We start from the raw sequence: 22,343 nt of genomic DNA, 5'->3' as shown, positions 1-22,343 counted from the left end.
ACAGAGATCAGATTTGTTATGCTGAATGAGCACGGCAGAGAACAGAACAGCAAGTAACTTACCACATCAATTATCTGCAGCAAAGAAAGCTGGAGCTCAACTACAATGGGCTGGGAATCATTCACTACTGGTCGTTCAAGACGATTGTAGTTCCTCAGTAGTTCTCGGTACAAGCGTCTCTGGCTTTCGCCCTGCTGAGAAACTAGAGAAAAGAAAGAAGGCATCTGTCATTTAGGCTGGTCACACTGTCCCCATTGCTTGCTGTTTTGTTGAAAACCCCCTTTTAACAGGTTTAACTAAATTGCTACTTGTAATTTAAAAGTAGTTCCCAAAAAAATCCCCAAAATTCTGCACATGGGTGCAACAGACACAACTTTTCTGCATACCTGAGTGATGAACTCTTAAAAAAAAAACATTAACTACTAACACTCTCATTACTAACACTCAGAAACTACTGCACCACCTTTGGGGCTCTAATGTGCCCCCTCCCTTGGCATCTCTCCTGCTCATGGTCAGTGAAGATGTGACTCCAAAACCACCAGATAGCTTCCTGGAAGCCAGTCAGAGCACTTTTATTTGCTTGTTCTTATTTCCTAAAGACTGGCTGCTCTAAGCTGGCACTGTTATTACTTGGACATACTGTGTGTTTACCCAGCATGAGTAACAGCTATTCTTATTCTTGAAGATGATGTATCAGGCCCTTATCTGTGCCCAAACAAGCCTTCTTCATTCCCTCTTCAGTTTTGTGTGAGAGTCTTTCCAGGCTTTGGATTACTTCCCTTGCCTTTTTTCCTTCTGATGGCAGCACACTTTGTTAACACCTAATGAGGTGGTGATATGAAGGCCAGAGTATTTCACAGGTATGTACAATGATACTGAATTTCTCATGTTACATGCTTTACTCAGCTTCCTCTGGGAACAGCTTAACACAGTAGCTGTTATGTGAACACTTGAGCATGTTAAAGACTAGCAGAATTTCAGTCTATGCTTAAATTGCCAAATGTCCCTGTTCACCAGCTTTGGGGTGAGTATGGAGAGCATCCATCTAACCTGCATGACCAGGTTTTCTTGCCACAACAACCACAGATGAGGCAGGACAGCAGTGATGGCTTGGGTCTCTTCCCATGGGAAGGTGAGCACTTTGTTGTGACACACTGCCCAGGAACTTAGGTGTCCCCTAACAGTGTAGGTGTTGGCGTTCTGGCCAGTGGCAGCCTAAGCTCTACCTAAAGGCTGCATCTAACAGAGGGTCATGGGCTGCAGGTTCCCTGAGGCCAAACCAGTCCTGTCAGCATGAGTGCGTATTCCCTGAACTGTAGAAATCCAGTCCCTGGCAGGGAATCTGCACTTTAAATTATTATTACTTTGGACTGAAGCATTTTTTTATCCATGGCAGCTCCCAGTCTCTGTGTGTGACTTTTTTTAACTCTTGAGTAGAGCTCTGCACGTTGAGAAGAGGACTCCTTTGACAGTGGTTATGATGAATATCTTTTTGACAATGTAAACAAATCATAACAACCAGCTCTGCCTTCCTGACATTCTTCCAGTGCTCAGCAAACCTTGCAAGCCTGGAACAAACTGTTCTCCAACAGAGCGGCCATGCCTTTTAAAGCTAATAATAAATCTAGTTTATAAACAGTTTATAAGTCTGTATAATTCATGTTATCTTCATTTTTCCTGATACTAAAGGAAGCTTTGTAGCTCTCCAGTACGCAGTGCCTGGTGATGAGAAGTATTCTTTTTTATTTTGGTAAGTTACACCAACACATCCTTTTCATGGGCCCTCTCTGCCCTCTCTGCCTTTGTGTAATACCTTACATGATCATGGGGATCCAGAGGAGCAGCTGCTCTATGTGCTGCTCCAATAGCCCTTGATGACATGTCAATATTGGATGCTATGTTTTCACCATCAGTAAAGACAAGCTGTGGCCACAGTTTCTCTCCTTCACCACCTTAAGTAAGCTTGTGTGTAAGGCAATGACTTAATCCTCTGTTATGGTCTTAGTACTTGCTTTCCAGTGCCTCGGCAGACCCTGACTCCCCTGTAAGATCCTTCTGTGGAAAGGAAACCAGTGAAAAATCACTACACATTGTTCTGCGGGGAGAGCTTCTGTGTTTTGAGCAAATTTTCTGTCCTTTCACTCACCCACCCACCCTTCCACCAGCATCTCCCCATGTTCCTGTGCTTTAGGGAAGGAATGACTGCCTGCACTACTGGTCTCATCTTGAGTACTTATGTAATATTTGCCTTTAACCTTTCTTTTAAACTGGCTGCCTCAGCTTCTACAAGGGAAAAGTGCCCTTCACCAGTCTCTGAAAGTTGGCTGGGCTGCTAGAGTGCCCTGGTACCATCGCTGTCACGGTGCACTAAAGCAGCCCCCCAAAGAGAGGTCTGACTTGCAGAGATGTGAACATAACCCTTTGCTGTATGCTTCAGAAAGCTATCTTTGTACTGTGTGCTCCAACCACGCTGAAGCCAGGCCCCTTCCCCTGACAAACTTTGTGAGCTGAAGTAGCCCAGTACAGCAATTTTGCACCTGTTTTTTCTATCCTTTCTTCAACTTTCCCCTCTGTGATTTAATCTTATTACTTTGCAACCTCTTGTATCCCAACTTGTTAGCATAGCCTTAGCTGATCTACTTTTAGCCTGCTGAGTTGGCACTGGTGACCACATGTTTTTGTGCTTCATGGTTTTTCTTGCAAAATTACATAGATTCAGAAGCAGTGGAGACATTGGGGTGTCCTGGCAAATAATCATGGCAGCTGTTGGTAGCACAAAGACCTGGCTAATCTAATCACACTGCCATGTCTCTGCTACAGGTGCTTTGGAGAAGGCGCTGAGGTGAGTGACAAATCAGGCTTGTATTTTCATAGACTTTTTCTTTAAATTCTAATCTTTAAATACTTAATGCTTTATACTCCAAAGAGGTTTCTGCTTTTTTTCCCTCCAATGCTTGTGCTAATGCTTTGTGACACTACATGTCTGTCTGCTAAATGGAGTGTTTGCTGGTGATGGGGAAGCCTAGAACTCTCAGGAGCAGTGGTAGAATAAGCTTTACCATTGCCTACAACTGAGTCACAGAAATCTAACCAAAAGCAGTGTCACTGTTTCATCTTTTAAACTAGGCTGGAAGCTGGCTGTCAATATTTAAGATTGCCAGGTCAGTCTCCCAAAAGCAATGCCAGAATTACTTGTCTGTGTATGTTACAGGAAGTGCAAGTAACTGGCAAAGGGTATGAAACTTTCTAGATAAAGGATGTTTGAGCAACAGACAGCCGCTTACCTTCCACTGTCTTAGGCAGTGTCCCCCTTGTTTCTGAATTATCTCTGAAGCAGTAGGAAAACATACACTCTCATTAAAACTTGAGGGAAGAGCAGTGTATGGTGTTTATGTCAAGTTCAGCAAGGCTTTTGACACCATCTCCGAGAACATCCTAATAGACATTTGTCTATGCCTTACAGGCTAGATAAGTGAACAGTAAGGTGGATTGGATGAAAAGTGGCTGAACTGTCAGGCTCAGAGGGTTGCAGTCAGCAGCACAAAGTCCAGCTGAAGGTCAGCCAGTGGTGGAGTACTCCAGGGCTACAGTACTGTGGCCAATGCTGTTTAAGATTGTTATGAATGATGGGACAGAGTGCACCCTCAGCAAGTTTTCTGATGGTACAAAACTGGGTGGAGTTGCTGATATATCACAATGGTTTTTTGCCATTCAGAGGGATTTTGAGAAACTGGAGAAATGGCAGACAGGAGCCTCATGAAGTTCAATGAAATGAAGTGAAAAGTCCTGCACCTGAGGAGGAGTAATCCAAGGCACCAGGGTAGGCTGGGGGCTCACTGGCTGGAGACCAGGCTGGCACAAAAGCTCTGGGGGTCCTTATAGACACCAAGCTGGCCATAAACCAGTAATGCAGCCTTGCAGCAAAGGCCACCAGCATCCTCAGCTGCATCAGGCAGAGCCTCACCAGTAGGTCAGAAGTGATCCCTCCTCTCTACTCAGCACCAGTGAGACACACCTGGAGTGCTGGGACTGGTTCTGGACTCCTCGGTACAAAGGAGAGCATAGAGTTACTAAACCAAAGGCTAGACTATCCCTCAATCTTTACTCACCAAATAATCTGAAATGATTCCCCAAACTGCTCCTGGAGTTTACAGGCAACTGAGAGGCACAAGGCAACCAGTCCCCTGGTGGTTTTGTGAAGAACTCTATGGACAACAGAGTATCCATGGTCTACATTCAGCTTTTAAACACCTCTCTGAGTCTCCTCAATGCTTCTGCATGTGCAAAGAAGTCAGCAAGAAGTCCACTGATTAAACATGACCTAGAAACTGATAGCAATCTTTTGGGAATACATGCTGTAGTTGAATTTAATCTTTCTTTCTAGGATGGAATTCCTGAGAACTGCATAGCAAGGTAACCTGCCAAGGAGCTATGTCTCTATTGCAGAACTCTGCCTCCTCTAACAGGAGATACAAGAAAATGTGGGTCCCTCCAAATGCATTGCTGTGAGACCAGGGAACTCCTCTGGCAGGGCAATACTGCATGGTATCTTCTGTGCTGGATCAGGGAGCCCCATGATGTGAAGGAAGAACCTGTAGCAAGAAAACAGAAGATAGCCGCTGCCCTATGAGCTTACTTCTGAAATGTATCTAAAGAGCTGTCCTTTACCTCCTTTATTCCCCTACGACATGCTTGCCTTGAATTATTTCAGCAAGAAATAAAGCAAGTCATCTTGCCACTAGCTTACAGTCTGAGCTCTGTCTTTCACATGTAGTCTGCATGTGAGATTTCATCCTTTTTATTAAACACAGACATGTTGCAAAAACCAGACAGGCTAGGCTGAGAGACTAGGACTGAAACATGGGATGGTTGTGTATTAAAAAAAGCAATTGCAGACCAGGCCTAGAAGCAAGTTAATAACTGCATCCATGTGTATGAACAAAGTGTGGATTCACAGCTAGAGGGAGAGGCACCTCTGATGAAACTTGCACCGATGGTGTCTCATACTGACTGTGAGCCTTCATGGTATCTATAAAGGGGTTTGAATTCTCTGAAACACTGCAATTAAATTAGATCAAGCTGATACTGGCTGATGTCAGGTCCAAGTCAGCAGCTATGCATGCCCAAGCTCAAGCTCAGACTGAACTCCTAGACATGTCCTAGTGCCAGTGATGGCAAGGAGAGCTGCCTCATCGGCTTGCATGTTTCACAGTGACCTAAGTCACACTGATCTTGGTGTAACTCAGATTTCTGCTCTGGCTGCAAAGTTAAAAATAAAATAAATATTCCAAACTTCTGGGTAGGAAAAAAACGAAAGAGAAAAATAAAGAAACAAATATATAAATAAATTGAAAGACCAAGAGCAAAAGCAAAAGTGGAAGAAAAAAAAAAGAAAAAAAGAAAAAGGGAAAAAAAAGAAAAAAAGGAAAAGGAAAATGAAAAGGAAAAGGAGAAAAAGAAACCTGACTAAAACTAGCAAAGCCCTTCCTCCTTCCTTTGCGTGCTGTGTATGGTTTCCCTGGTTGCACTGGTTTGTTCCTTTACAATTTTACTTGGCCTGTTGAGGAGACATAGGCCTCTAGGCATATGGCTGCAGGCTGACAGCAAATCCACCTTCTCTGTACAGGTGGGATCCTCTGGGCGTGGATTGCCTCTTCCATGCTTGTCATCCCATCCTCCCCACTGTTTCACCATAATACTCCCTGTTTCTTCTGTGGGTTTGGTTTAAGATCTGGGGAAGTGTCTGACGGGGCTGGAGGCTGTTCAGCATTTTCTGGTAGGAATGGCTGTCAAAACTGCAGTTAGGTCTGGCCATACTGTCCATATGCCATCCCCAGGAAGGCCAGATGCTCCCTCCTTTCCTAGGAGCTGTGCTGCCATGTCTCGTCTTGGCTGTTGATCCTCCTGCCCTGTTTTGCACACAAAGCTCCTTGAGCTACAAGGCAAGAGTCCAGCCCTTGCCAGTTCCCCAGGTTTGCTCCAAAAGTGGTCAGCACCTTGATGGAGCATCCCTGGTGTGGGCCACATTCTGACTTGCTGTACACAGTAAAGAATAATAATGAAATATTGGCAAGAGGATAGGTGGAAGGACATGGATTTCCATGAGGTTTTCAGCCACAGTACCTGTATTTATTGACCATTCCACCTCTGGTTCGTAGCATTCCCTGGTTTTATCTTCATAATATTTGAACTTCCTGTTGGGCCAGCTGCTAGCTGAATGTTTTCTAGCTGTTGCTCATTTCTTTTGGCAGAGGCCTGAGACTTTACCTACAAGTTATTACTATATTCACACAAGATTATGGTACCCAAAGGACCAATGTTTTTCAGACAAAATATCATCTTTTTCCCCTATCACTTTATATTCACACTTACGCATGCTAATGTCTCTGAATTTCAAAGCATGCCTTTTTTTCTTCCCTTCTCAAAAACATTTCCTAGAATTGCTTGCATATACAACTTCTTTGCAGAGAAGAGTAAATTAAAATCAACAGCATATTCCTGGTTCATCACATGGCTTTTAAATATTTTGCCCCCTGCTAGTTCATAAAAAGTCCTAAACTGCCATGATATTGTGGTTGTGGTATTTATTCACTCCCCTTGTACCTTCTACAGGTTTTCCACCATACCTATGTAATTTTTTTTCTCTTTGTACTGTTTGCCACATTTCCTCTGTTTTGATTTTTTCATTTGTTTGTTTGTTTTACTGTTTCCTAAAAGAAATTGAGTTGAGTTCTGGATTGTTTTGAAAAACAGTGTCATTACACTGAGAGGTATTGTTGTATTTTGTTGTGTAATGATTGTATACAATCTAGTTACAATTGGAATATTTACAGAGCAAAATACCATCAGGAAAATTTACGGCTAACAAACTTAAATCCTAGAACTTCCAAGTATTTTCCTGACAGCTTGCAGACTCTTCTGCCAGAGCACCTCTTCTATAATTTATTTTCTTTTTAGTTTATCACTGTACTCTTACAAGAATTTTTAGCTATTTATTTAGGAAAGCAAATAGAATGATCACAGGAAGACAAACACACACACTATATGCAATTATGAATTATAGGGGTTGTAACAGGAATTGTATCAGAAAAAAAGCAGGTTGTTTCACAGGCAACTTCATCAACATAAAGAATTGGAACAGCAAGAACACTTACAAAAATGTGGCATGTTCTGATGCATTGGTAGCTATATAGAAAACAAAACACCTTATTTTGTATATTTCTCAGATTTCTGAGAAACGTATAGCATGTCATTGCCATATGTCACTTAATCCCCAGAGACACAGATGTGTCCCATCTGTTTTTGTTCTTACGTGCAGCATTGTTGCTTTTATCTGTGGCTGCAAATGCATTATTTCTTTCAATGTCCTTTGATTTAAAGTGCATGGTGTCACATCTTCAGGGAAGAGTACTCACATAAGAAACAATGGAACCACATCAGCTGCCTCTACACTGTGTGCATCTGTGACTGTGTGTGTGTGTTTGCATGTTGCGTATTTGAATATAACTCTCATTTAAAACCTCTTTTTAATCTATTTCCCTTGCGGGTAATCTTTGACTCTAATCTTTGGCTCTCACTGTGCAGATTGTTTCTGCATCTTACACACCAAACTCATTAGATACCCAGAAGAATGTGAGAATTGTCATGTTTTCCTAGGCAAAAAGGATCTAATCTTCCTGATATCGGTCATTTCTGTTCTTTCATAGCAGATAAAGAGCTCCCAGCAAAGATGGGTATTAAAGGGTATGGTAGGAAAGGTTTCATCTCAAAGATTTAAGGCACATGACAGCATGCTAAAATAGGCCATTACATAATGAAAGGATGGGATTATATTTTTGGTCCTGCTGGCTTGGTGCAGATATTTCAGAAGCTGAGATATATGTGTAAGGTGAAGACTCACACATTAAGATATTTACAGTGGGATATCTCTCAAATGTTTGATAGTTCTTTGAACTGCCTCATTGCTGCTGGTGAGAAACACAACTGGCTACAGGCAGAAAGGGAAAAGACTGTATTTTTAGTGTAATGCTAGTTTACATTAGCTCCATGCAATATAACTTTAGTTACTGTAATACTACATGTGGAAGGAGCACAGAAGGAGGGAGGTGGTGCAGTGGTGAAAAGGGTGACTCTCCTATGTTACAGAGAGCTGTGGCTGTCTGAAGGTGACCCTTGCCAGCCATCTTGGGATTTATGGGGAGAGGCAGTAACAGAAGCCAATGGAAAGAAACAAAATTGTATGACAGATGTCAGATATGGGCAACCACAGAATCACAGACTGGTCAGGATTGGAAGTGGCTTCTGGAGGATGTCACTTCCAACCTCCTGCTAAAGCAGGTTCACCTTGAGCAGCTTCCACAGTCATGTCCAGGCAGGTTTTGAATGTCACCAGAGAAGGAGCCTCCACAACCTCTATGGGCAGCCTGTTTCAGTGCTCTGTCACTCTCAAAGTAAAGAAATTGTTCCTCAAATTCAGGTGGAACTTCTTGTGTTGCAGTTTGTACCTGTTGCCCTTGATGACATATCATCATCAGTGTACCAGACTGGGCTGCTGGGCTCCCAGATCCCACTGGCTTGCAGAGCAGCTTGTCACATCCCTTCACTTCTACATGTCTCAGCACCCAAACCAGTAAACTAAGGGAAATCACCTGGGAAAGCACTGTGGACTTGACTAACCAAGAGCTGTCAGTGAGGTAGCCATGCCAGTCTCCCCAGCATTCACAGATGGCTCTGGAAAGGGTCACAGGCAATCTGCACCTCCCCACCAAAAGTGCACCCAACATCATGCCAGGCACATGTGGAGAGTTCAGATCTGAGAAAGCCATATATGAACAGACAGGTGTAATAACAATTTCAGTGGAAACAGATAGGCAAGTCTGGTTGGGGCTGAGAAGATGATAGGTGGGAAGAGAGGTGTTTTTCCTAAACCCAGTGCAGAAAATAGCAGTGATATAGAGGCTGCAGTAAAATCACCAGGCTCTATTTTCCACCCTGGAAATGTCATAATATAATTAGAAAGAAGCCCACATCAGGATCAGCAGGACCCTAGAAGAGAAGGAAGATATGTGAATCTTCTAGGAAGAGAAAGAGAAGTAATTTTGTCCCCAAGACATGAAGAAAGCAAAGACAAACCCCCCAACTTAGCCCTCCCAGGTGCTATTCCTTAGTCACATACATGCCTTTACTAGGCAGAGAAAGCTCGTTCCTTTTTTCATAGTTCAAATGTGAGGGAAGGATCTTGCCTCAAAACCATTGCCTCAGTGTGTGGTTAACGAAGCAGCAGTGATATTGTTTAACTTCTCTGGGCAATGCAGAGGACATACTGGAGTGGAAAAGTTACAGAGAGTAATATTGTGGAAATGAACCACCCAGTGTGGCCAAAAATGTTGCAGTTATTCTTTCCCCTTCCCCTTCTGCAGTGCTGGTCAGTAGCAATTGTTATGATCCCAGAGATGGCTAGTTTCCTGAGCAATGGACTTTTGCCTTGTCAGCCTGCCAGCTGTACTTGCATAGCAATGCTTAAGCAACAAATGTACCTAGGATACAACAGGCAAGGCTAGTGATGACTCCTTCTGCCTTCTTTCTGCAGTGCTCAAGCCTTAGCTGCTGCTTGTGAAGAAAGTGAGAGCAGCATGGGCTGCAAGGCACAGGCAAGGCACAAATGTTTCCCTCGATCACTAGGCAGGTCACCTTGCATAGAAGGAGATCAGGTTTGTCAAGCAGGAACTGCCTTTCATGAACCCACGCTGGATGGGCCTGATCCCCCAGTTGTCCTGCATGATGGTGCTCAGGATGATCTGCCCCATAACCTTCCTCAGCACCGAGGTCAGACTGACAGTCCTGTAGTTCCCTGGATCCTCCTCCCTGTCTCCTCATAGATGGGCAGCACACTGACCAACCTCCAGGCTTCTGGGACCTTTCCATTTGGCCAGGACTATTGATGAATGATGGAAACCAGCTTGGTGAGCTCCTCCACCAGCTCCCTCAGCACCCTCAGGTGGATCCCATCCAGCCCCATAGACTTCTGTCTATGTCTATGGGAGCAGCAGGTGAGTGACTGTTTCCTTCTGGACTGTGGGGACTTCATTCTGCTCCTTGTCCCTGTCTTCCAGCTCGGGGGGCTGAGTACCCAGAGGGAAGTACCTCAGCCTCCTCCTCATCCTTTGTGGCAACGTTCCCTGTCACATCCAATAAAGGATGGAGATTATCCTCGGTCCTCCTTTTGTTTCTTATGTATTTGTAAAAACAGGGGGTTTGATATCTCTTATGGCAATGGCCAGCTTGAATTCTAGCTGGGCTTTCACCTCCCTAATCTTCTCCCTGCATATCCTCATGACATCCTTATGGTCCTCCTGCGTTGCCTGCCCCTTTTTCCGAAGGTGGTAAACTCTCCTTTTTTTCCATGAGCTCCAGCAAAAACTCTCTGTTCAGCCAGGCCATTCTTCTACCCCACCAGCTTGTGTTTCAGCATATGGGGACAGCCTCCTCCTGTGCCTTTACTTAAGACTACCTGCCTTAAGAATGTCCAGCCTCCATGGACTCCTTCAGAGCTATCTCCCAAGGGAGTCTGTTGACCAGGCTCTTAAACAGACCAAAGTCACCCCTCCAGATTCTGCTGGCCCTCTCCTTATTCCTCTGAGAATCAAAACCTTTATCATCTCATGATCGCTATGCCCAAGATATCCTCCAACCACTATATCACCCATCAGACCTTCCCTGTTTGCAAACAGCAGGTCCAGCAGGGCATCTCCTCTAGTTAGCTCACTGACGAGCTGTGTCAGCAAGGTATCTTCCACAAACTCCAGGAACCTTCTACACTGTTCCCCCTCCATTGTCTTGTTTTTCCAGCAGACATTCAGTAGGTTGAAGTCTTCCATGAGCACACAGGCTAGCAAACTTGAGACTTCTCCCAACTGCTTGCAGAGTATTTAATCTGTCTCTTCATCCTAGTTGGGTGGTCTATAACAGACTCCCACCAGGATATTCACCTTGTTGGCCCTCCTCCTGATTCTCACCCATAAACACTCACCTACTGTCACCATCATTCAGCTCTAGGCAGTTGAAACACTCGCTGATACACAGGGCTACCCCACCACTTCTCCTTCCTTGCCTATCCTTTCTGAAGGGTTTGTAGCCCTCCGTTGCAGTATGCCAGTCATGCGAATTACCCCACCATGATGGTGACTACATCACAGTCTTCCTGCTGCACAATGGCTTCCAGCTCCTCCTGTTTGTAGCCCGTGCTTCAGGCACTGGCATAAATGCTCTTCAGCTGTGCTATCAAGCTCACCTCCAACCCTGGCATGCTACCCTCAGGCTCATCTCTAACAAGTTTGGTTTTAATTTCCTTCCCCTTTCAAACCTAGTTTAAAGCTCTCTCAAAGAGCCCTGCTAATTCCTCACCCAGGGTCCTTTTCCACCTCTGATACAGGTGAACCCCATCTATTGCCAGCAGGCTTGGTGCCATGTAGACTGACCCATGATCAGAAAAACTGAGATTTAACCATTGACATCAGGCCCAGAGCCAGGTATTTATCTGTGTGACCTTCCAATTACATGCCCCATCATTCCTGCAACTGGCAGGATAGAAGAAAACAGTAGGTGTGTTCCTGATCCCTCAACCAGTCACTCCAGGTCCCTGAGGTCTCTCTTGATTACCCACAGACTTCTTGTTTGGACTTCATCATTGCCTACTTGGAAGACCAACAATAGGTAGTAATCAGAGGGCTCCACCAAACAAGGGAGTTTTCTAGTAACTTGGTCCCCAGGGAGGCAGCAGACTTCCCTATGGGTTGGATCTGGTCAGGACATTGGGCCCTCTGTTCCCCTCAGTGTGGAGTCACTGATGGCAACTACCTTGCTTTTCTTCTTAGCAGAGCTGTTGTGGGGTTGACTGACTCTGCCTAGGCATCTCCTTCAACCTGGACAGGCTTTCACCCACGTCATCATTTTCCTGGCCTTCAGGTTCCAGAGCCATACACCTATTGTATAGGGGTACCTGGGAAGGTGAAGCAGGTTGGGAACCTACTGCCCCGAGCAGGGACCTGTTTCCATTCTTCCCCATCACTTAGGACTTCTCCATCTGCCTGGTGGCAAGCAGGTAGGGGAGCCTCTGCTTCTTGTGATGTGTCCATCTGGTGCATTTGTCTCAGTGATGGTAGAGTGTCTCCACCAGTCTACCAGCCCTTCCTGCACAAACTGCCGCACCATGCCCTGTTTGCTTGCTCTGGTTGCCATGCTTCAGGCTGCTTGCGCTCCCTGGGGACTACTTATGTACGTGTCAGGGTTTGTCTGCCTTCACTCCTGGCCCCACCAATGCTGAATCAGAGCTGCCACTTGTCAGGGTCTCAAGACTTGAGGATGGGTCTCAAGATGAACATACACGTTCCTGAATCTGAAACAGTTTCCCACTTGAGAAGCAAAACTTCCACAAAAAGCAAAACTTACATAAAACATCCATAGATGAGTTTCAGCCCTGCTGAGCTTTCACTAGGCCAGGTAGAACTTGCTGCCTGTTTCTGTGAAAAATGCTTTGCTGCTAGGTAGCTGATGATATTTTGGAGGTTTTGGCAACAGAAGTGGCTAGTATTAAGGTACTTTTCCCAAGGGAGAGAAGTCTGAGGCTTTGGTGGTCCAGGTCTTCAAAGACAAAAGGAACTGTAAATTCTCAGCAGAGAGTCTGAATTTATTTCACACTGAAGACAAAACCTGCTTCTAATACTGTCTTGAAGAGGCAAGCGACTGGCTCTGAGCAAATCAGACTTGTGATCAATCAAACAAAGTCTGTGGAGATCTGACCTAGAACACTTGAAATTGTAAGAAGTGCTTTGTTTTGGCTGATTCAGCCTGGATTTGCCTATGTGCATATAAAGTGGCTGAGCATGGTCTGTATCATGAAGTTTACAGCTGGGTTTTTTCCCCAGACTGAATACCACAAGGTCTCAGTGACAGCTGAGCATTGGTTAGCTTTGATCTGTCTGTTTTCAGAATGCTACATGCTACTGTCTTTCCCTCAGGTACAGGGCTCGAGTCCTGCGTTTGTTTGGATTAGTGGGGATATGAAATAAATGGCTCTCCTTGCTGCACCCTGCCAGCCAAACCTGCATTGCCTGAGTCACTGATCCTGACTAAGAGCAGAAATTAGCTGCATTGAAAATGAGGTACTTCCAGACAATGATGATCTGGGGAGCCTGATTTGTCTTACTTTGTTGATTTAAAGCTTTGGTAACTTCAGTCTAATGCTCCTGAATTATGTCAGTGCAAACAAAACAAAATTAAAACAAAACCGGTGCCCCGCGTGTCCAAGTGGAGTATGACTGTCATCTTGTGATACAGTAGCAATGCCTGCAGATGCAGGGTGCTTGGTCTCAGAGACACCAAAGCTATCCCGAAAACAGAAAGTGGCCCTGTGCTGTCTGGCCGACCCTCTTGTATTCCCCAGCATATAGACTTCCTGAGTTGCTAGAACATTTTGACCCAAAGGGGAAAGGATTTGCCCACTTGGAAAAAGGCCTCCTCTGGAGAAGGATGTATCCCCTTCTACCCACAGACCTGTTCCCATTCGATCTAGCCTTTCTCCATCATCCCGCCTTGTCACTATCATTGCCAGGCAATGTTGATCACCTAAGTAGACCTGACGATGGCTGAAGCGCTTGGGCTGAGATACCAATCCAACAAATTTGAATTTTAAAGTAAATGGAAACTGGGAATCCTAATATCTTTGGAGACCACATTAGAAGGCTTATACCTTGAATGAAATGCTGCCAAAGAAAGTATGCTGCAGGATAGCTGTTTGGCTATATTAGAAAGGTAAATCTTTTGCTTAGAGCTCTTGAAACTGTCCAGTTGCCTTTTATTAATTGTGCGTGAAGCCTGAACAAGAACGGCTAATTCAAAGTTGCTGCCTATTTGCCACTTGAAACACTGACAACTGCAAACCATCTAACATCTATTTGTTTAATTTTTTATCTCCTCTTTCTATTGTTATAGCTGTTGAAGCTGGACTTCAGTTTGTCAATGACTTTTCTAAACTGGCACAATATTCAAGGGAATGTGCTCCATCATTTGTCATGACCTGCTCTGCCACTTTTCAGACTCAAGATGCGGAAGTTCTTCAAAAACAGCACAAGATGGCTAAGAATTATGGAACGCATTTTCTGCATCATTATATGACCTCCGACTTTGGGTTTTTTCCCCAGTGTACTGACTTAGAGGTGATGAAAACACTAAACAGCATCCTTCTCTACAAACAGCCTACACTCAACATCAGTGAGACTCACCGCGTGACACACAGCTCTGTTCTGAATAAAGCCTCCCCAGTGTGGCACAAGACGCACACTGACCCTGTGGAGTGAGTCGAGTGGGGGCCACTAAGACAGCAAGCTGCTGGAGCACAGCATGTCTGATGAGAGTTGGAGAGACATGCCTTTGATCACCTTGGTGACAAGGAAGCAAGGGGGAGGTCTTTTGGCTGCCTTCAGCTGCCATGAGGAAGGGTTCTGTAATGAAGAAGCCAGACTCTTCTGGGAGGTGCACAGGGACAGCACTAACCAGATACAAGTTGCACCATGGGGCATTGCCAGGGTATCAGGGGAGCCTTTTTTTCTCTGAGGGGTACTTACTGTAGGGGAGACCACTGTCTTTGGAGATCATCCCAGCTTGACTGCCCAAGCAGCAACCTGATAGAGCTGTCCCTGCTCTGAGAAGACGGGTTGGACTGGGCATACTGTGGAGGTCCCTGTCAGCCAAAATATTCTATCAGTCTATGAATCTGTATGGATCAGACAGTCTCTCTCGCCTCAGCTGCCACACACGTATCTTTGCCAGTTTACAACTTAATTTTCTTTCTTGGCATGGTGGAGATCTCTGATCTGGAAATCTCTGGAGTGACCAGAGATTCTTTACCATGTAGCCACAGCTGAGCTTCAGCAAACACAGCGTACAGTCTTGTCAGCCCAATCTGCAAAATGGCTTTAGGCTGTTTGAGGCGCTAATGTGAACTGAGATCTCCTCAAGCCTGCTCCTTCCCTTTAAGTCCTTTTTCTGTCCAAATCTATGTTGCATTAAGGACAGAAATGAGGACTGTGGCTTTCTCTGCAACATTCTGGAATGCAATAAGTACTGAAGACATGCATTTCTGGAAGGTAAGAAGGATTGCAGACATCTGTTTCAGCACTCTGGTAACCACAGCTTCCCTAACTGAGCACAGCCAACTGAGAGTAAGGCAGGACAGAGTCACCTGCACATCACTGTTGACATGCATAAGTACCCATGCTGACTACAAGATCTCTTTCCCTTGCAATTTACTGACTTAATTGCAAGCCCCAGGTGGGAAGATTGTTATTTCCAAATAACTCATCATCTAGTTCTGTTCTCAGCCTTGTTATCAGCTACTTTGCTTAATGCAGAAAGGACTTGATAAGCGAAATTCTCTCTTCAAGCCATATTTGCTCAGGCATGTGTCCCAAAACAGCAATAAACACCTGTCTACCTTTTTCATTGCCATGGATGCTACTGATTGCCAGTGCTAGCTCTACCTGTCTCAGGCAGATTTGCTCTCTTTCTTAACAAGATTATGCAGGATCTCTAGGCAGCAGGCATCCTCAAACAACCATGTCTGGAGTGTTGCAAAGGGTTTTGATCTACTTTAATCACACCCTAGAGCTGGAGAGACTTTATATCTCCCTCCTTGTTGAGACATAGAAACAAAATTCTGCACTAACCCATTGTTCAGGATGTACAGTGAAATGGAACGGTATTTGGGTACATGCATTCCCTCAAAAATCACAGCCATCATGTTCAGGTGGAAGCACTTCCTGGTTTGTGACTCACATATCTCATTCTTAAGACTCTGGAAAGAGTTCCTTCATCATGCAGGTGTGAGAAGGAATACTGCTGTTCACTGTTCTCACTGCACCACAGAGACATAAAATACCTTTTTCACTGCTTGGAAAAGTTTGTAGTTGCTAACAAAATTGTCCAATACGCATTGCCATTGTTAACTCATGTTCTCCTCTACATGTCTTAGGAAAATCAACCAGAGGGAGAAAAAAGGTCTGCAGCTGTCTTTAGGACATGAATCCTGTGCCTGGAACAGGAACTTCTTCTCCCAGACCATCAGAAGACCCCCTGCAAAGCTGAAGGCTCCCAAAGCACCATCTGGCATCATCCCAAGGACCAGATGGATGCTGCTTTCTTGTGCACTCTATCTGCTTCTGGATCCCTTCCTACATGCAGAGTGCTATACCAACAGGATCATATAATAGACTTTGGTGACATCAGGGCCTAGGTGCCCTTTCTGAACCTTTCCATGTTTTCTAGTGAGATTTGAGGAGAGCTAACAGAAGACTTAGCCCAGATCACTATCAGCAAATGTACATGGAAATACCTCCAGCTTTCCTGAGGCCTGGTGACTTTTCACTAGCGTGGGCCAGCTCCACAACTGCAGCTGTGCCTGTGGTAATACAGCGCAGCCCAGTGAACGCACATAGATTAGTGAACATGAGGTCTGGTTCACTGAACTGAAAAGTCAATCTCAAGAGGCAAGCACATACAGCAAGTTACTGCAGCAGACAGCAATTCACAGGAAATAATCTCAGAGATTTGCCTAGGCCTCTGCGTGCATGTCTTAAATATGTAGACACATGTTTCTACATTAGTGTTCTTTAACATAGAACAGAGTGACATCTATAAACAGACATGTACTATGACAAGTACATTCAGTCCCATCTGACTCCATGTGTATGTGATGCCTTAACATACTCTCAGCATCCAGAGTAACCAGCCTCTGGTGTCTGTGTTACCAGATATTATAGTAATGGCAGGGATCTGGCACTAATTTCCCATCTCTGCAAGGTACATGTGTGACATCTTTTTGGCCAATGTGGAAGAAAAGACCCACTTGTACAATCAAAAGATTTCCTCATATCTTTTCTATTTTAAACCTGAATCTGCTGCATTGTTGTCTTTGAAACTGTGTATCGCTCAGTGGGATGATACAACTCAGAGCATCAACATAAAGAATGTGGGGGACTGAGGTGAATGCAACCTTCAGACCTCAAATTAAGAGTATGAAAGATTCTAAATGATCTGACTTTAACATCTGGTTCTAGTTCAGTAACATTTATGAGATCTTAAGGTAGAGATCCATCACCAACCACCTAAATTACCAATGACATTACATTGCACCATATTAAGGCACAGAACTTGTCACATCAATTCAACAGTGTCTCTTTGGAGTAAACCAGTTTTATTAATACAGCTCACTGCAGTTCCATCAGTCCCACACAGCTGAGGCCTGAAGTTTAGACTCCATGTGTAGGTATTTAAGTACCAACTTTGATTCTTGCTGCTACACAGATCTCTAAATTTGTGTCACCTCAAGTCTAACTAGCTCACATTAGGGAAACTGTAGCTTGGCAGCAGAATTTGGCCTTTTGAGACTGTGTTGCCAATGCTGCTACTGCTGCTGCTGAAACAGCACCTGCTTGCATGGAAGTGAACCAAGAGCAGCATCTTTGTAAGAATTTGCTCCTAGAGATCACCAGTTGTGTTCTGATGTGATCACTAGAGCTCATCCAAATCAGCAAAGCTGCGAGAAAGCATGAAATTAATGTAGTGCAGGAATTCAACTCTGTATTGTGATTAAGCCAAAGAAAAGCTGCTTTGCACCAGCTGGGTATGCCAAGTCAGGCTGAGTTATTTCATAATTTACAACTTTTAGCTGGTTAGTTTGCTCGCAGCATCCCCTGCCATAGGATTTTGCCCATACTGCAGAGTACTTACATTTCCACTGGACTGCAGAGGAGGGGCTCTGTCCTCAGCCTGCCTTTGCCTTTGCTGGGCTTTTCAAAGCCCAATGGCCAGAGTATTTCCCTGATGTCAGGCTGCACAGAGCAAAGAAACTAAGAAATTGACAGCTCTGCTTTGTGTGGTATATGTGGCATTTAAAAAAAGGACACAAAAGCACAGTAATTAGAATGCATGGGTTGACTGGAGACTAGCAAAGTGCATGTTCAACTTCCCTGGATGTTCAAACCTCAGCAGGTTTCAATGGTTGTGCACTGAGGTGAAGGTAACATGCCTCAGACAGTCTGGGTGCCCATGTGGTCACTGGGACATGTTTCTCAGGAGGAGAACTCCCTTGCAGGGTCACCTTCACCCTGGCTCCCAGGCTACACAATGTTTGGAAAAAATAGCAGAGGTGGGTCTGATCCTTCCCTCCCAACCTCTCCCCGGGTCAGGGTTTTCAAGTCACTCCACCTGAGGCTGGTATGTAGCTGCTAGGACTCGTAGGGTACTTCCATCCTCCAGGTTTTCCTTCAAGGATTGCACTTGGCTGGGAAGCGACATCTGGCTTAAGGGATTTCATCTGGCATCCAGGGAGGTTGAGAACCAGTTTCCTGATTTTCCCTAGGGCCCATGTCTCAAGAAAGCATCACTAGCTCCCGGCTTTTCAGGGAGGAGGGCTGCAGTGACTTAACGTGAATGCCATGTCTATCAGAGCTCCTAGCAGTAGTGTAAGTGGAGTCAAGTTGAAGCAAAAAGTTGTAGAATCATAAAAGCATTTAGGCTGGAAAAGACCTTTAAGATCACGTCCAACCACTAAGTCAGGACTGCCAAGTCCATCACTAAACCATGTCCCTAAGTACCGCATCTATGCACTTTTTAAACACCTCCAGGGATGGTGACTCCACCACTTCCCTGGGTAGCCTTCGACGCTCTTTCAGTGAAAAATATTTTTCTTAATAACCAATCTAAACCTCCCCTGGTGTAACTTGAGGTCATTTCCTCTTGTCCTGTCACTTGTTATCTGGGAGAAGAGACCAGCCCCCACCTGCCTACATCCTCCTTTCAGGTAGCTGTAGAGAGCAATAAGGTCCCCCCCAAGGCTCCTTTTCTCCAGAATAGACAACCCCAGGACCCTCAGCTGCCCCTCATAAGACTTGTGCTCCAGACCCTTCACCAGCTTCATCGTCCTTCTCTTCTTTGGACACGCTCCAGCACCTCTACATCCCTGTTGAAGTGAGGGTCCCAAAACTGAACACAGTATTTGAGGTGCAGCCTCATCAGTGCCTACTGCAGGGGGACCATCACTGTCTTTGTCCTGCTGGCCACACTGTTTTGGATCCAAGCCAGCATGCTGGTGGTCTTCTTGGTCACCTGGGAACACTGCTGGCTTGTGTTCAGACAGCCATCAACCAGCACCCCCAGATCCTTCTCCACCAGGCAGCTTCCCAGAGAATTGTTTTGTGGAAAGGACTGGAAAAAATGACCAAGTTTTTAATTTTTTTGATTTTTGGTTTTTTTCGCCTAGTCCTTGTCACAACTTTCCTGTCAAACAGCCTGCATGAGTATGAAGTAGTTGAGAAATTGCTATGAATTCTGTTGAAACAACTCAGCACTATGTGAGAGTGATGTTAGTTATGATGGACTTGCTGTGACTTCCATGTGGGTGCACTGAAGAATCCTGGGGGAGTTCATGTGGAGCTTACTGTTAAAACATTCTGCTACTGATAACATGCTAAGATTATCTTGACTTTTTTCTGTTTTGCCCCAGCTGCACAATTCCCAGCCTTTTCTTTTCTTTTTTTCCCCATTTTCTTCAAAAAGGAAAACAAAAAATACCACCCTATCAAAAAAGCAGAGGTCAAATACAGAACACATTAATCAGATGTTCATTTTACTCTGCTTTAGCAGTTGTCTATAAAAGTGCATACTTTTACACTGCTGGTAAAAGCACCTAACAAAAAAATCCTCTGAATTATTTACAAAAGCAGTTTGTGTCTTCAGGTGCAGCTCAGAGAAACTAAGTGTCCCCCTGACGAATTAGTGATTACTCTGTATTTAAAAGGAAGTATTTACATGACACACAACTGCTCAAAATGGGACTGCACACAAAGTGAGTTATAACTAGCTGCCATCAGCTGCCTGTTCGTTCAGCTCCTGAGGTAGCACAGAAACGTCTTACAAAAGAAGGTAGCAAGGTTCTTAATTTAGCAAGGTGGGGAAACATTTTTCTGCAATACCATTGCTACATTAGGCAGCTGAAACGTAGAGCTGTAGTAATGAAATGCATGGATGTTTTGCAGATTCAGATAAAGTAATGAGGAATTATCTGCATGGCATGAATAGTCCAGTGCAGCATCACCTATATGCAAGTTTTCTGTGCCTCTGTGCTTCTGAAATATGCAGACCGCTTCCTCTGTTTTAAAAAGACAATTCTTATTTCTCTATGCATAAATAATGAGTAACATGACATGGTCCCTCACACCTGCAATATCAGGTTTAGAATTTTTAGTTGCTGCAGGCATGTGTGTTTCAGCTGTTAGGGACCAATAAAAGTACATTTTGTGTAGAATCCTGAACATCTTTCAGAACTCTGGCTATTTCAACCTACCTTCTCATTTAAAAATTCTTTATTATTAGCCTTGCAATCCTCCATGTTTTGGAAGAATCACACTGTTCCTACGCTTGTTTGTAACATGCTGAAACTTCAGAAGATAACTTGGTCACAGGTGACACCTGAGACTACAGAAGCCCATTATTACTTCTATTAAATTTTTCCCACTTAGACACATCACTGTCTGGAGGGATTCTTATTAAACATACTGAAAGTTAGAAGAGAAAACCAAACCAGTAATAGTAAATCCATATATTTATGCAGCTATAAATCTTCCCAGATGTTGCATAGAAAGTCAAGAATCTCCTTCTGGTTATTTCTCTTTTTAGAACGACATCATTTCACCCTCACACCTACAGGGTTCTCACAGCCATCCTTTCCAGCCTGGTGTTATAATTTCCCATTTCACGAAAATTCATGGATAGGTTAAATTTTCAAAGGAATGCCAGAACTTTTTTTTTTTAAAACAATCATTTCAATTCATTTCTGAAAGTGCAAATGTCTCACTTTTTATTTAAAAAAAATGGCAGCTTTTCATTTCTTAAAAGAAGGTGCTTGGCACTGTAAGATCCACAAACTTACTCAAATTGATCACAAAACTCAGTGGGACCGGCACTGGCCTCTAACAAAGTTTAAACTACAAGCACATACAAGTCCTTCTGAAAATAAGAGTTGAGGTAGAATGTGACTAGTGTTTACAGAAAATAATATAAAATCAAATAAAAACTCCAAAAAGCTGGACAACCACAGAAAAGCTTACCTTTAAAGAAAGACAGGAACAAGGATGCCCAGAGGTATAGTCCAGAATAAACAAATCCCAAGCACTTTTCTGTGAGCATTCTCAAAATAGGCTGGCTATCCTTCCTCAGCAGAGGGTGAAAGAGGATGAAGTCTTGGAGACAACCTGGAATAACTGATGGATTTAGCAGTTACTGTAATTACGCATCAAACCAGCTTCCCACAAGGAAGGTGATGTGCATTTTCTCGTGTGCTTCTCCAGCCCCCAGGAGCCAAATCAGCTCAGTGCTGGGTCAGTAAATCCAAACACTAAGGGGCTGGTTACTTTGATTGGGACTCACATTCACAGGAACTCTGAGCTTTTTCTTGGTCAGAAGCAAATGCTAGAGATCCCTGCACACAGTTGTGTGCGCACTGCAAGGAGGGGGAGCGCACTGCCTAGGAGATGATTTCCACATCCCCACAGATTGTACCTAACTCGAGACAGCACGTCTGCAGCGCTTCCAGTGCTTGCACTCTAGTGCCTCTAGAGCTGTTTCCCAGCAAAACGAGTCTGCGTCCCTCTCTGCTCTCTCAGCTGCCACTGCCAGCGCAACTTGCAGCAAGCACCTGTGGCATGGTCCCTCCGCCGCGCACCTGCCCCCTCTTCCAGCAGAGGTGGCTGGAGAGATTCAGTAGTGCAAAAGCTGGGGAAGGTGAAACTAGCCAGTCTCCTGTCCTTGCCGATGCACCCCTTCTCGCAATCGCTTCCACCAGAGGGATGGGAACCGCCCCGAGTGCCCTCTTCCCCAGCTGCTGGCTGGCTGGCTGCTGGCGCCCCACTGAGGGATTTTGCACACACGCTGGCTCCCCCGGGACAGCTCGTCTTCATTTTATTCACCAGCCAGCCAAAGGCAAGGCAAAGGCTTGAATACATTTCATGACATTGATCATCTAGGCCATTTTTTTAGTCTTTTGCCTGCTGTGCACACTCACCTACTTCTCTTTCACTGAAACAGGTGCAGGACTTTGCACTTCCCCTTGTTGAACTTTCTGGGGCTCCTCCCTTGCCAGGGTGCAACCCAGGGGCGACACACAGAGCAGCACCAACTTGTGACTGCGCAGGAGGGATTTGGACACCACCACAGCGAGGCTGCATCCAGCGGTACAGGGTGGTAGGAGGGCAGGGCCGCAGGACATGGGAGCAGAGGGTGCACTGAGGAGG

At 44.7% G+C, this 22,343-nt stretch overlaps 1 protein-coding gene across 3 annotated transcripts in view; it reads right to left on the bottom strand.

The window, feature by feature from the left end:
- LOC101922648 (neuronal acetylcholine receptor subunit alpha-7-like) overlaps positions 1-21,911 on the bottom strand; it is a 72,081-nt gene extending 50,170 nt beyond the window's left edge. Inside the window, exons 1-2 of one of the 3 annotated variants that reach the window (XM_055791555.1) lie at positions 21,162-21,911; positions 63-202 (exon numbers count right to left, since the gene is read on the bottom strand). In XM_055791555.1, coding sequence (XP_055647530.1) covers positions 63-202; positions 21,162-21,240 — 219 coding nt within the window. In that variant the 5' untranslated portion in view covers positions 21,241-21,911. Of the gene's footprint in view, positions 1-62; positions 203-21,161 lie in introns of those variants that run through there. The other 2 variants (XM_055791556.1, XM_055791557.1) reach the window with 2 other exon arrangements.
- Positions 21,912-22,343: the final 432 nt, after the last annotated feature.

This window comes from Falco peregrinus, chromosome Z (genome assembly GCF_023634155.1).
Source record: "Falco peregrinus isolate bFalPer1 chromosome Z, bFalPer1.pri, whole genome shotgun sequence".
NCBI classification, from domain to species: Eukaryota; Metazoa; Chordata; class Aves; order Falconiformes; family Falconidae; genus Falco; species Falco peregrinus.
The sequence above is the reverse complement of the archived record's forward strand: the minus strand, read 5'-3'. Positions and strand labels throughout refer to the sequence as shown.